We start from the raw sequence: 14,733 nt of genomic DNA on the forward strand, positions 1-14,733 counted from the left end.
CATAATTAATTATGTCATTTAAAAGAACAAATATTTTTCCCTTGAAAAATTTAAAGTCCCAATTAATCAAAAATAGAAAGTATTATCTAAAGCTTATACCATGATTGGTTGGTTGAGATATACATGTAAACAATAGAAAGTATTACGAAACACTTGCATTAGAATCAAAAATATTTTTCTTCGATTACGCCGTATACAAGAAGGAAAATATTTTTCTTATGTTGATGTAGATAAGTTACTTTATATTAATGAAACAAAGTAATAAGAGGGACCCACAAATGATTGGAAAGAGAAAAAAAAAATGAGACCCACATTTGTTATGTGTGTGTAGGAAAATGAGTTATCTCATATTAAATGAGATAAATATAACCCATACAAGAATTGCCCAACCTGTCATAATAAAATTATTGAGTCAAAGCAGTGATATAATCGAATGTGGATGACAAGTTTTTTATTCTATGGTACTGTTTCTAAAAGAAATAATTATTTATAATTTTGTATTTAGGAAGAGTTTTTGGGGAGAATATATATATATAACAAAACTTATTTTTATATCAATTTAATTCTTAAAAAAAAGAGCAAAAAAAAAAAATTCTTAATCATATCAATGTAATTTCACAGACAACTAATTTATTATCTGAAACAGAAAAATAAATCGCTCTTATCAAATGATCTTTTGGACTATTTTCCTCAAACAAAAAAAATTCTATAAACATTGTTATGCACATCCAATAATTCTCCGGTATACTTACACCTTGAATAACTATATAGAAAATGCAAATTTAGCCAATTTAAAAAATAAACATAAAAAAGAAGAAGAAAAAAAATACTACAAGTTTTTCTCTCTTTCTTTTTTGGATAATGAATACGGCAAGTTTTTAATACATGGAAATATCCGCCTGTTACCCAGTGGATATTATTATAGACAAAATTTCAAAAACGAGTGTATGGTAAAGTTTGGAAAACAGCCATAGACAATAAAACGAAAAATAAAACAAAAAAGAGAGAATACAAAATGGAATGTAGTCTTTGCAATTGATAATAGGAATTGCCATCTTTCAGGCTAAATTACGGGTACCTTAAACATGAGATATTACATTACTGACTAATGCAATTAAACGTCTAAGTCAAATTTTCATTTACTTGGAAAATGTAATGCAACTCAAATTTTACGAGGCTAGTTAGTACTAACCACATCCTTAAGATTCCGAAATTACTTCCAACAAAGTCTTGAAATCCTGTGCTGCTTGCTCTTCTGGCCTTGCTGCATCTTGCACAATGCTCTTCACCTTAACCGCATTGTCTCTAATCTTCTTCCCCTCATCCTGCACCAGAATCAGATTCAAGCTTTTAAGCAATCCACTTTTGCTGAAGACCCTACCTTCTATTATGACCCCAATCTCCCAAACATCCTCTATCATTCTTGCACTTGTCCCTTGATCTCCAAAGAATGGCCTGCAAATCATAGGCACCCCATTGCAAATACTCTCAGTCACAGAATTACACCCACAATGAGTCACAAAAACTCCTACCGATTCATGAGCTAAAACTTGAGTTTGAGGAGCCCAAGACACTATTTTCCCACGCATGCTGGTCCTCTCAAGGAACCCATTTGGCAAAAGACCCATTTGATTTTCCTTGAGAGACCACAGAAATGAAAAGCCACTTTCTTCCAATGCCTCTGCCACTGCCACAAGCTCATGTGGAGTTGGTGCCACCACTGTTCCAAAGCAAACATATGCCACGGATCTAGCATTCTGCTTGTCCAACCATGACAAGCATCCATTTGCATCTGTGTCGGATGGTGGCAATAGTTGGGAAGGAAGTGGAACAACATAAAGCATAGAATTCAACTTGGATTTCATGTCCTTAACGAACAAGGGTGGGTCTAATTCCATAAAGAAATTGATAACTACTGCCTTAGCTTGAGGTAACACTTTACCAAGTGAAGCTAGTGTCCTTGAAAATAGTGTCACCTCCTCACCAACGTAGAGTATATCCAGTGGCATATCTTCAGCACGCATCTTAGACAAACCAGGAAGGAAATCAAAGGTTCTATCTCCAGCACTATTTGCACACTGCTCGCGTAACAAGTCAATGTAAAAATAGAGAGAAAGTGAGCATGACATGGGAAGCCAAACTGGAACCCAAGGAACATTTAGGGTCTGAGCAACAACGAGAGAAGAGGTTACAAAAGCATCAGAAATAATACAAGTGACTCTCTGCTTTGTCTCTGCAACTGCCAATTCAATACCCTTGTGCAAGTTCTCAGGACCAGTCTTAAGAAAAAGGTTCAACTTTTCTGTGGGACGACTACCCAGCACGTGGCCATCTGGGATTCCATCACTTACACTATAGGCCTTGATGTTGTTTGGGATGTAAGGTTTTGGGAAAAGGATTGCATTGGATTTTCCAGTGCCAATGAAAGAGAATGAACAGTTAGGAGCAGCACGAGCGAGTTTGAGGACAAGGTTTAAGAGAGGCATAAGGTGACTGCCAAAGGGGAAAGCAATGATTGCAACATGTTTGTTTTCCGATGAGTTTGACATAGTTGGCAAGCCGAGAATGAGACTGGAGAAAGAACAACGAAAGCAGTGGACGGGAAGCAAATGTGGGTTGGGGTGGTGTTGGGAATGGCCGAACGAATGACCTTATAATTTGGTACTTTTTCTTTTTCTTTTTCACATGTCACTAATTAATTGTGAGAGTACATATCTAGCTGCAGTTTTAATGTGTCTCATTATTAATCTCCAAGGATTAGGAGGATAGGGTAGTCCTTTATCAAAAGCAGAAAAAACGGTGGAATTTAGGAGATATTTAGTAGAGAAAAAAATCTTTTTATGTCTGAAAATTATGATTAATAGGAATATTTTGGAAAAATAATTTTTTTGATAATAATAATTAAAACTATTTAATAAGCTAAAATATAATCAAAAATACTATTAAAAAAGTAATATAAATTTTTTCTATATTATGAAAATCCAAAAATATTACCTTGGATAACATTTTGATTCATAAAGCTTCAAAACATATTTTCGTGAGAATCTGATTTTTCTGAAAAATATTTGTAACAATTCTTTTATTAAATATAAATAAATAGAATTATCAATGTCAGTTTCGCGAATCAAATTTTTCCAAACGCCCCATGAAGGTACAAGAGTAGGTAGAGCTGGATGATGCTCTCTATCTTGAGTAGCATCTCACTTGTCCGGACGGTACGATTGTTTGTGGCACGAGGAATATTGCTGCTTTATTTTATTTTATTTTTCAGGAAGATACGAGGCTTACAAAGCATAAACCTGGCCTTCTGTGTACCACATATCAAATTCAATCACACGAGCCACAGATGTAAACGGAACAGTGATTACAGTGTCACTGGTTGACAAATTTTTTACCAAAATATCATACAAATAATACTTTTTATCAGACTACCACGTGATGTAATTCGTTACGACTGATAACGAATTATATTCACCAATTATTTCACGACACGTGGTCATATTGCATACCAAATTCGCTACCACTAGTAGCGAATTACGTCCAGTCATATTTTTCTACAAAAATATGTCACATGTCACCAAATTATTGGCGAACGTAATTCGCTACCAGTCTTAGCGAATTACATCACGTGACAGTCTGGTTAAAAATACTGTTCATGTGGCATTTAGATAAAAAAATTTGCTAAAAAGTGGCACTTTAGTCGATGTTCTTCTGATGTAAACTTATAATGCAGTGGTAATTAATTTAGGGGAAAAGTGTTTTTCTTTTTAAATGATATAATTTGTATTATTTTGTTCTTACAAAAAGATGTGATCCATATTGGTTGTAATTTTCACCTAACTTAGCAATTTATTTTATGTTGTAATTGAGCTGAATAGATTAAAATGCAAGTAAAAAGGCTCAAAAAATGTGTAAAATAGATCTACTACGAAATTTGGGCTGACAATGGCAATTTTGTAAATAATTTGATAAATTCTTTTGCCATTTAATCACAAGATAACGGGATTGTGAGAGAGGAGTTGATGTGGCGAGTTGTGAATTGTTGGATGGAATTCAGAATTGGATGGACAACAAGCTAGAAAGGATTTTGTGTGTTCAACGTGTTAAATAGGAATTTTTGGCTAAAGTCATAAGAGTTAGTTTTAGTTTTAATTGTTCCAGTTTTACAAGTTTATTTTTTTACAAGTTTCCAATTCTCTAGTTTCTCCAAGCTCTAGTTTTGGTATTAAGCACATGCAAGAACTCGATTCTTGGAGGAGTCCAACAGCAAGCCGATTTCAAGCTTTGTGTAACTCTGAGTAGATTTTCATTATTTGCACTTTGTAGATCAACTTAATGGTATGTAAATCTTCACTTTTACCTTATGTTTTCTGATTTTAGAGAGCAATGAACATGTTTCTTTTAATTATGATTTTCTTTTAACATGCATTGCTAATTTTCTTTCTAGAATTCTGAAGAAAATGATAAGTACCCATTAAATAATGGGTTTGTGTTTTCTAAAGTTACTTTAGATAACTATATCTAATGTTCACCGAAACGACGTCGTTTCATGGTATTTTTGTAATTTTAGTTTATTTCAGGGTTATAATAGTCTTTATCATTCTAATTTTTAAATTTTTCAACCATAAAACGACGTCGTTTTGATGAACATTAGATAAAGTTATCTAAAGTAACATTAGATACTTTTTTCCCTTAAATAATTTGACTGGTTGTGCATATTCTTAATGCTTGATTAATAAAACTTTCTGGTTTGAGTTCCATGGGAATGGACTTTAACATTTCTTGCATGAACTTGAATTGGAAAATTTGAGTTTATGAATTTTATTAATTAATCACTCGAAGATTAGGGATAATCTGGGGTAGAAATTGATTACACATCATCAATGAACTGATTCAAGATTAAGGGATTAATTTGAATTATTTTCAAAACTAGGTTTGGAAAAATTAAGTGAAGTTCCACAAAAATCAAGTTCTATCAAGATAATTGCTATAACAGTTAAAACGCAGACATGCAACTTTTAAGGAAAAGTCATTGAAATCAAAATTCTAGAGTTTTAATCTTGATTCTAAACTGTTTGAATACTTTGTACTTGTTGATTTCATATTCTGATTATTATTTTTTAATCTCAATTTAAGCTAAGTGTATTTTGTTTTACTGATTTAATTACTTGTTCAAGAAATTAGAAATAGAATAAATAAAGAATCTAAACAAACCGTTCATTGAAAAAGATCTTGATCTTCGGATCTACACTACCAACAATCCACATCTTTATTTTTTTTTATTTACTCTCACTCTCGTTATTTATTTATTTTTTCACTTAAAATGATACAATTTTAGATATTTTTTCTTTAGTTTAGATGTCTGTAAGTAAGATATATCATATAATATTATTTACGACTATAAATTGCAAAGAGGGAGAAAATTTAATATGATCCAAACCATTGAATACTTGAGTGTTTCTTCTCACAAGCACAAATTTTTTTTCCAGTTTTATCCACACACACAAAAAAAAAAAAAAAATTCTCTTCTTTTTTCCCTCCCTATTTCTAAGAAGAAACAGCAAAAAGATGATGACACAAATGAATCAAAAATAATCTTGTAAAGAGGGTTGATCCGATCCGACTCTATGCTAACCCGCCAAAATACGGAGTCGCAGGTTGGTCTATATTTAAATAGGGTAATAATTTTCTTATGTAATTGGAGATAAATATTATTTCTTACTAAATCATTTATGTAGATAGGGTCTATTTTCAGGAGAAGAGAGAAAGAAAATAAAGTCAAATTTATTTTGGTTTCATATATATGGGGATTGATTTTCTCATGTTAAATGAGAATTCAATTCTCATGTTGTAGAGATAAAAAACATGTGGGACCCAGGTGTTAGAAAAAATTATATGTAGGACCCATGTCAGTACGGAAATCGAAGGGTGTATACGAAAATTTGAATTCTCATGTTAAATGAGAATTATAAAACCCTATATATATATATAGGGAAAAAGAATTCTTATGTTGTAGGAGAGCTCTCTTCTCATGTTAGTAAGAGTTCGTTTTGCATGCAATAATTTTTTTTGTTTTCTTTATTTTTTATGTGTGGGCCCACCATAAATTTGAGTGTGTAGGAGATTTCCTCCTCTCCAATAGCATGAGAAAAACATTGCTCATATATATATATATATATATATATATATATATATCAAGAAATATTTTGACTTTACAAGTCTTGCTCTATATTTTAATCTTATTTAATAGTTATAATTTAGGAAGTCATACTAATTAATTATATTATAAATGATAATCATTGATTTTCATCCATCAACGGATGGGATGAGAAATAAAACTTGTATAAATATTATATATATAATATTTACCATAAATAAAATATTTTCTTTTTTATCTTTATAGAATAATATTAATATAAAATTTTAAATATCATAAAAGCTTAACATAACAAATAAAATACCACTAGATACTTAAAAAACTTGACCTGATGGGTCAAACCCCCACCCCCACGGCGAGTTCAAGCTTGGGAATTTCAACTCAACCTCCGTTCACGGCGGGTTAAATGGATTTGCCTATCAAGTTTTCCATTTCGTCATCTCTAGTTAGAACTCTTATATCTAATTTTACAAAGATTAACAGATAGTAATGATGATGGAAGAAATTTTATCATCTTAATTATAAATAATAAGTGAGGCCTTCTCTGAAGCTCAAAGCATGTTTGATTGAGATATATGTAAACGAAAGAAAGTATCACGAGACACTTACTTCTGAATCAAAAATATTTTTCTTCGATTACGCTGTTTGACAAAATTGCTCTATGTGCGAAAATAAAATAATTAAGAGCAAAAGCTGTGAAACAATAATTCTCCTATATTCTTAGTTTCTTACAATTCTCCTATATTCTTCCACCCAAGAATAATTTTATACAAAATAAAAATTTAACCAATAACCCAACAACAGCAAAGGATGAAAAACACAGGAAACAACATACCAAAACCAAATCATTCCCCGTTAAAGTCGACTAGCGAGCATGGGGTGGAGAAAATTCTTGTACGCAGTCTTATCGCATAATTGCAAAGACATTATTTTCTAAATTCGAACAACCTTTCACTCATGAAAGAACAATTTTACCACATAAACAACATACAATAGTTAAAATTATACTATGCGCTGATAATAGTAAATAGACTTGCAAAAAACCTCACCAGTTTCGTAAGATCACTTGGTGCGTTTGATTTTTTGCAGCTGAACCTGCGTTTCCATGAAGATCTGCATCCTATGGTACTCCAAATCCTTAGCAAACGGCATCCCCTGTTTGTCCAACTCCACCATTTGCCTAAGTCGTACAATATCTTTGAGATTGATATAGCTTATTAGTCCTGCAAGTTAAATTATAGATTTGACCAAAAAATAATAATAAACCTCCTACCGCTAAACCTACATAATCTATTAAGCTAAAAACACAGAAAATAGATTATCCAATACTCAAACCAAATCACCTTGATGTATGCAAATTTCTAGATTATGTGAAATAAGAGTAGAACTGTTGATATAATTATTTTACATGAATCATATAATAATTTATTATTTTATCTAAATTATATGATATAATTGTAAATAAAGAAGGTTAGGTACCTGACTTTTAAATAAATTCACTTTTAAATTTAAGCGATGAGTGATGACAAGTTACAGTTACACCAAGCCAAATCTAAGGCATGTCAGGCACTAACCGCATCATAGACCGGCTAGCCTATTTAAACTTCTAATAATTTAGTAATAACAATATATGAAAGCTACTCAATTTTATAATTTATTGGGTGAATGTAACAAACTCAAATTACTGAGGCTAGCTATTGCTAACTTCCCCCATCCTTAAGATTCAGAAATTACATCCACCAAAGTCATGAAATCCTGTGCTGCTTGCCCTTCTGGCCTTGCTGCATCTTGCAATGTCTTCTTCACCTTAAGGGCATTGTCTCTAATTTTCTTCCCCTCTTCCTGCACCTGGATCAGATTCAAGCTTTTAATCAATCCACTTTTGTTGAACTTCCTACCTTCTATTATCACCCCAAACTCCCAAACATCCTGGATCATTCTCGCAGCTGTCCCTTGATCTCCAAAGAATGGCCTGCAAATCATAGGCACCCCATTGCAAATACTCTCAGTCACAGAATTACACCCACAATGAGTCACAAAAACTCCTACCGATTCATGAGCTAAAACTTGAGATTGAGGAGCCCAAGACACTATTTTCCCACGCATGTTAGTCCTCTCAAGAAATCCATTTGGCAAAAGACCCATTTGATGTTCCTTGAGAGACCACAGAAATGAAAAGCCACTATCTTCCAATGCCTCTGCCACTGCATTAATCTCATGTGGAGGTGGTGTCACCACTGTCCCAAAGCAAACATATGCCACTGATCTAACCTTCTGCTTGTCCAACCATGACAAGCATCCATTTGTATCTGTGTCGGATGATGGCAATAGCGGGGAAGGAAGTGGAACAACATAAAGCATAGATTGTAACTTGGACCTCATGTCCTGAACAAACTCGGGTGGTTCTAATTCCAAAAAGAAATTGATAACTACTGCCTTAGCTTGAGGTAGCACTCTACCCAGCGAAACTAGTGTCCTTGAAAATACTGTCTCCTCCTCACCAACGTAGAGTATATCCAGTGGCATATCTTCAGCACGCATCTTAGACAAACCAGGAAGGAAATTAAAGTTTCTATTTCCAGCACTATTTGCACACTGCTCGCGTATCAAGTCAATGTAAAAATAGAGAGAAAGCGAGCATGACATGGGAAACCAAACTGGAACCCAAGGAACATTTAGGGTCTGAGCCACAATGAGAGAAGAGGTTACAAAAGCATCGGAAATGATGCAAGTGACTCTCCGCTTTGTCTCTGCAAGTGCCAAATCTATACCCTTGTGCAAGTTCTCATGACCAGTCTTAAGAAAAAGACACACTTGTTCTACTGGATGGCCACCCAATACGTGGCCCTCTGGGATTCCATCATTTATGCTATAGGCCTTGATGTTATTTGGGATGTAAGGTTTTGGGAAAAGGGTTGCATTGGATTTCTCAGTGCTAATGAAAGAGAATGAACATTTAGGAGCAGCATGAGCGAGTTTGAGGACAAGGTTTAAGAGAGGCATAGGGTGACTGCCAAATGGGAAAGCAATGACTACGACATGTTTGTTTTCCAATGAGTTTGACATAGTTGGCAAGCTGACACTGATAGTGCAGAAAGAACAATGAAAGCAGTGGAAGCCAAATGAGAAGAATATTGTACATTAGATGTTGCTCTGATATCATTCATTCCCCCTCGTGGCAATTGGAGAATCTACTTGTGCTAGTTTGTTACGGAAGTATTTGCTGTTTGTGTTACCATTCAAACTTGGACCATATCTTGGGTACAGTTTTTGTAGGGAGGACTGAGTTCTAACCTATTTTTTTTCGGCCTTATCCTTTGTACTCGTTCAGGGAATGAATTAACCTTTGATACCAAAGTTTACTAGTGGCCCTCATGGCTCATGGGGGGAATCAAATAAATAATAATAATAATAATAATAAAATATTACTATTCGACCATTATATCTAATTTAAATTAGCTTGTATTCTGGCTTTTCATGTCGAAGAGCCACATATGTAACTGTAATTAGTTTAGATGTGTGTAAATAAGATATATCATACAATGTTACTTATACGACCCTTATATCTAACTAGTAACTCTATAATTAAGGGATTAATTAAGCCGGGCCATAAAAGAAAAGGATGAAAAACACAAGAAACAACATGCAGCAGTTAAATTATACTATGCACTGATAATAAGAATAAACTTGCAGAAAAACCTCGCCAGTTCCGGAAGATCGGTTTGTGCGTTTGATTTTCTGAAGCTGAACCTACGTTTCAAATTTTCCGCGAAGAGGTGCATCGTGTGGTACTCCAAATCCTTAGCAAACTGCATCCTCTGTTTCTCCAACTCCACCATTTGCCTCTGCTTCGATGCCTCCACTCTCTCCAAACCTTTCCTTCTCGCTCTTCCCAATTGACCTCCGATGCACCGGTGGTAGCGAGGGCTGAGTTGAGGAATAACGGTGTTTTTGTCAATTACAATTTAAAAAAAAAAAACTAGTAAATTCAAAAAAAAAAAAAAACCATATTTACTAGTACTAAATACTGTCCACAAACCATTCCCACTTTCGGTCAGAATTTCTTTGAATATGTCCTCCTTGAATTCATTCGAGATGTGAGCAAAACTCAGATTGGCGAAGAATATGGTCCGTGGGTTCCATTTATTGGAACAATGTTTCTATTTATTTTTGTTTCTAATTGGTCAGGGGCTCTTTTGCCTTGGATTATCTAACCGTTAGGGGCCGCTTGGTATGCGGTATTTTGTAGGATTTCCGGGAAACTGAATTTTTTTAAATTTTAAATTTTCGGATATTATCGTAAACTGAATGTAAAAATTATATTTTTGAAATTTGAGATTCCCGGACAAATAAAAATTTCTCCTGTACCAAACGCCCTCTTAGAGTATGTCTGTTAATCAATTATTTTACATAAACCACATAATTTTAAATAAAATGAGTATGTTGCTTGATTTTTAAATACATTTATTTTTTAAAAAATATGACTTGTTTTATTAAATAAACAGGTTAGACCGAGCCAAGTCTAAAACATGTGGGCACTAACCACCTCACAGAGTGGCTAACCTATTTAAACTTCAAATAATTTAGTAAAGACAATGGGCTAAATTATAATTTACCACCTTGTACTTAAACACTTTTTTAAAAAACCACCTTCTACTTCTAATTCAAACAATTAACCTAATTAAATAATATTATTTAAATAATTAGGCATATCTGTTAAGAGTGGCATCCAATTCCATTACTCTCATGTGATGCCTTCAATACTTATGTTGTTTTCTTTTTTCCTAAAAAATTGCAAAACCTAAATAAAAAAAGATAAAAATAAAAATCGTAAAACCCATTCCTGCGCCACTCTTAAAAGAGTTGTTAATGTTCTTCTAAAAAAATTCTCATTCTCTTGTCATTGTTACTGTGTCGTTGATCACCTCTCCCTCACTTTCACTTAACATCAATCTTCTTTTTTTTAAAATTGTTATTCTTATTCTCAAATAGATTTTCATTCTCTTTTTTCCCGTTTTGACTTCGAAGATACACACAGTCGAAGAGCGTGGATGCTTCTACTAGAGTGTGTGGCAATGGGAGGCACATCAAGAGCGTGGTGTCTTGTGCTAACTTGTGTTTTAAATCGCTTGAATATTCTATCATCGTAACCCTCCTAGTCTCTCTCAAACAAGTTTCTGCACAATGATATATATGTTTTGAATAAGTTTTGAGTACAAATATGGGGTATATAATACAAGTCCCAAGTAACAGTTCAATTTAATTTGATATTCCCAAAAGTGACAGATGGAACAATGATCCAAAAAAAATAAACTAAACTCCTGAAATCTGCAACATTGTCCTTGTAATAGTTCTCATTAGGTTGTTTTTCCCCAAGTTACCTTCAAAATATACTACTCTTGCAACCACTTGCATGTAATATGGATGAAAGCTGTCATAAAAAGAAGCAAACATGACATTTGACAAACTTCAAAACTACACATGGTATCAAATGCTGGCAAAAAAAATCAATTGTCCTACAAGACCACTAATAATAACAGGATCAGTCAAATGAATATGGTTACTATTGGAAATACAAATGGCCAAAGATGACACCTTATTGAAGCTTGTATCATCCTTAAATATTTATGTCTCGTATCTGTCAAAGACTTAATATAATGACACGATATTTTGATACCTTGATACAAACAAAACAATCACTTGTGCTTTTTTTTATTCCCCCAAGCAAAATTTTGTCAAAATTGGCTCTTTTACTATTGACATTATCATAAGAAGATTTTAACTCATATTTATCCAATAAAATCCTCTCATACAACTTTCACTTTCAATCCTTACTCTTCTAATATACAAACATAAAATATTAAGAAAACAAAATAAAACAAACTATACTAGCTACTAGTGCAGATCTGCAAGTTGTGTCCAACCTGCATATGCATTATACAAGGACGATCAACCTGTAACAACGAAAAGGCTTGAATAGGGGGGTCTTGAGAGACACAAGGTTGTGGTGCGTGCAATTAAGACCTTGTTTCACCATTAAATCTGCTCCCTGGTTTGCTTCTCGACAGACATATACCAACTTGACTTCCCACCGCTGCGGAGACAATCATGAATCCTTCTAATCAAATAGGAATTTCCTCCCTCTGCATAATAGCATTCCATAGAGGAGATTGCTTCCATGGAACCACTCTCAACAATCAAATTTGTGAAATTCATGTTTCACGCGAAGAATAAACCTTGCAGGATGGCCCAAGGCTAAGCTTCAATAACAGAGTAACTACCAATATGACGCATAAATCTACCCATCCAATCTCCCAAACGATTACGGGCTATACCACCACATGCTCCTTTAGAATTGCTTTGAGAAGCAGTTCCATCGACATTCACCTTAGTCCAACCATAATTTTGTGCTTCCCAAGTGGTGCGCAAATACCCAACATACATACTGGATGATGTTATTCCTTTCCCATGGGCGACCAGACTAATGTTAGACACAAGTTCAAGGATGCACGCAAGAACATGTTTCGATTTACGACATGAGTTTTTGTAAGTCACGTTAGACATTTAACGGAGTTAGAAGTCTTCTTTACAGATATGTTTAATTGTTTAAGTTAAATAATTTAATTAGGTTAATTGTTTAAATTAGAAGTTAAGGGGGGGTTTTTTGAACAAAGTTTAAGTATAGGGTGGTAAATTGTAATTTAGCCAAGACAATATATTAATGAAAATTATTTATGCTTTTACAGTACAAACATTTTATCTGTTACATTCACGTGAAAATAAGGCTAGCTCTATTAAAAAAAATTCTCCTTTCTCTTCACAATAGAACCCATTTTATATAAGTATGCCAGAACAAAATATTTCTCCCAAAGAAAAGTTAAACCCATGTATGAAAGCAACTCGCTTTTTTTTTATTTTTTTGGTTGAAAATGTGATGAAACTCAAATTACTGAGGCTAGCTATTGCTAACTTTCCCCATCCTTAAGATTCAGAAATTACTTCCGCCAAAGTCTTGAAATCCTGTGCTGCTTGCCCTTCTGGTCTTGCTGCATCTTGCACAGTGCTCTTCACCTTAAACGCATTGTCTCTAATCTTCTTCCCCTCATCCTGCACAAGAATCAGATTCAAGCTTTTAAGCAATCCTCTTTTGCTGAAGACCCTACCTTCTATTATGACCCCAATCTCCCAAACATCCTCTATCATTCTTGCACTTGTCCCCTGATCTCCAAAGAATGGCCTGCAAATCATAGGCACCCCACTGCAAATACTCTCAGTCACAGAATTACACCCACAATGAGTCACAAAAACTCCTACCGATTCATGAGCTAAAACTTGAGTTTGAGGAGCCCAAGACACTATTTTCCCACGCATGCTGGTCCTCTCAAGGAATCCATTTGGCAAAAGACCCATTTGATTTTCCTTGAGAGACCACACAAATGGAAAGCCACTTTCTTCCAATGCCTCTGCCACTGCCACAAGCTCATGTGGAGGTGGTGTCACCACTGTTCCAAAGCAAACATATACCACTGATCCAGCGTTCTGCTTGTCCAACCATGACAAGCATCCATTTGTATCTGTGTCAGATGGTGGCAATAGCGGGGAAGGAAGTGGAACAACATAAAGCATAGACTTTAACTTGGATTTCATGTCCTTAACGAACAAGGGTGGGTCTAATTCCATAAAGAAATTCATAACTACTGCCTCAGCTTGAGGTAACACTTTACCAAGTGAAGCTAGTGTCCTTGAAAATAGTGTCTCCTCCTCACCAAAGTTGACTATATCATCTGGCAAATCTTCGAAACGTATCTTAGACAAACCAGGAAGGAAATCCAAGGTTCTATTTGCATCACTAATTGCACACTGCTCTCGTATTAAGTCAGTGTAATAATGGAGAGAAAGTGTGCACGACATTGGAAACCAAACTGGAATCCAAGGAACGTTAAGGGTCTGAGCCACATCAAGAGAAGAGGTTACAAAAGCATCGGCAATAATGCAAGTGACTCTCTGCTTTGTCTCTGCAACTGCCAATTCAATACCCTTGTGCAAGTTCTCAGGACCAGTCTTAAGAAAAAGGTTCAATTTTTCTACTGGATGGTTACCCATTACGTGGCCCTCTGGGATTCCATCATTTATACTATAGGCCTTGATGTTATTTGGGATGTAAGGTTTTGGGAAAAGGATTGCATTGGATTTCTCAGTGCCAATGAAAGAGAATGAACAGTTAGGCGCAGCATGAGCTAGTTTGAGGACAAGGTTCAAGAGAGGCATAAGGTGACTGCCAAAGGGGAAAGCAATGACAGCGACATGTTTGTTTTCCAATGAGTTTGGCATAATTGGAAAGATGAGACTTAAGAGTGGGAAAAGAACAACGAAAGAAATGGAAGGCAAATGTAGGTTGGGGTGTTGGGAATGGCCGAACGAGTGATCTTATACATTTGGTCTTGCAATGAGTCACTTCACAACTAGCACAAATGGCAAGTGAAAAATGGTAAATGACAAGTGGAAAATAGCAATGGATACTTACTTCTACACTCCCAATTCCAAACCATCCACCATTCTCACAGAATCACGTGATA

The 14,733-nt window shown here is 34.7% G+C and overlaps 3 protein-coding genes and 1 long non-coding RNA gene across 5 annotated transcripts; all 4 read right to left on the reverse strand.

Moving 5' to 3' along the window:
* Positions 1 to 259: 259 nt before the first annotated feature.
* Positions 260 to 2,604, reverse strand: LOC133304038 (anthocyanidin 3-O-glucosyltransferase 7-like). 2 transcript variants are annotated; one of them, XM_061504007.1, is made up of 2 exons: positions 1,193 to 2,604; positions 260 to 390 (listed from the first exon to the last, which is right to left on the reverse strand). In XM_061504007.1, the coding sequence occupies exon 1, from the start codon at positions 2,547 to 2,549 to the stop codon at positions 1,200 to 1,202; it is 1,350 nt and encodes a 449-aa protein (XP_061359991.1). In that variant the 5' UTR covers positions 2,550 to 2,604; the 3' UTR covers positions 260 to 390; positions 1,193 to 1,199. The 2 variants fall into 2 exon arrangements, with proteins under 2 accessions (XP_061359991.1, XP_061359992.1); XM_061504008.1 differs by lacking the exon at positions 260 to 390 and having other exon boundaries at positions 1,234 to 1,455; positions 1,533 to 2,604.
* A 4,254-nt stretch (positions 2,605 to 6,858) lies between these two features.
* LOC133304043 (uncharacterized) lies at positions 6,859 to 10,324 on the reverse strand. The gene is made up of 3 exons (XR_009750559.1): positions 10,197 to 10,324; positions 9,857 to 10,084; positions 6,859 to 7,380 (listed from the first exon to the last, which is right to left on the reverse strand). It is a non-coding gene; the product is annotated as an uncharacterized LOC133304043 (long non-coding RNA).
* On the reverse strand, positions 7,697 to 9,370 carry LOC133304040 (anthocyanidin 3-O-glucosyltransferase 7-like). The gene has a single exon (XM_061504010.1). It carries the CDS (start codon positions 9,221 to 9,223, stop codon positions 7,874 to 7,876), a length of 1,350 nt encoding a protein of 449 aa, XP_061359994.1. The 5' UTR covers positions 9,224 to 9,370; the 3' UTR covers positions 7,697 to 7,873.
* A 2,704-nt stretch (positions 10,325 to 13,028) lies between the features above and the next one.
* LOC133304042 (anthocyanidin 3-O-glucosyltransferase 7-like) lies at positions 13,029 to 14,488 on the reverse strand. The gene has a single exon (XM_061504012.1). The coding sequence runs from the start codon at positions 14,486 to 14,488 to the stop codon at positions 13,139 to 13,141; it is 1,350 nt and encodes a 449-aa protein (XP_061359996.1). The 3' UTR covers positions 13,029 to 13,138.
* Between the last annotated feature and the right edge of the window lie 245 nt (positions 14,489 to 14,733).

This window comes from Gastrolobium bilobum, unplaced genomic scaffold (genome assembly GCF_033153095.1).
Source record: "Gastrolobium bilobum isolate Gb01-03AN ecotype WA unplaced genomic scaffold, APGP_CSIRO_Gbil_v1 utg33132, whole genome shotgun sequence".
Lineage (NCBI taxonomy): Eukaryota > Viridiplantae > Streptophyta > Magnoliopsida > Fabales > Fabaceae > Gastrolobium > Gastrolobium bilobum.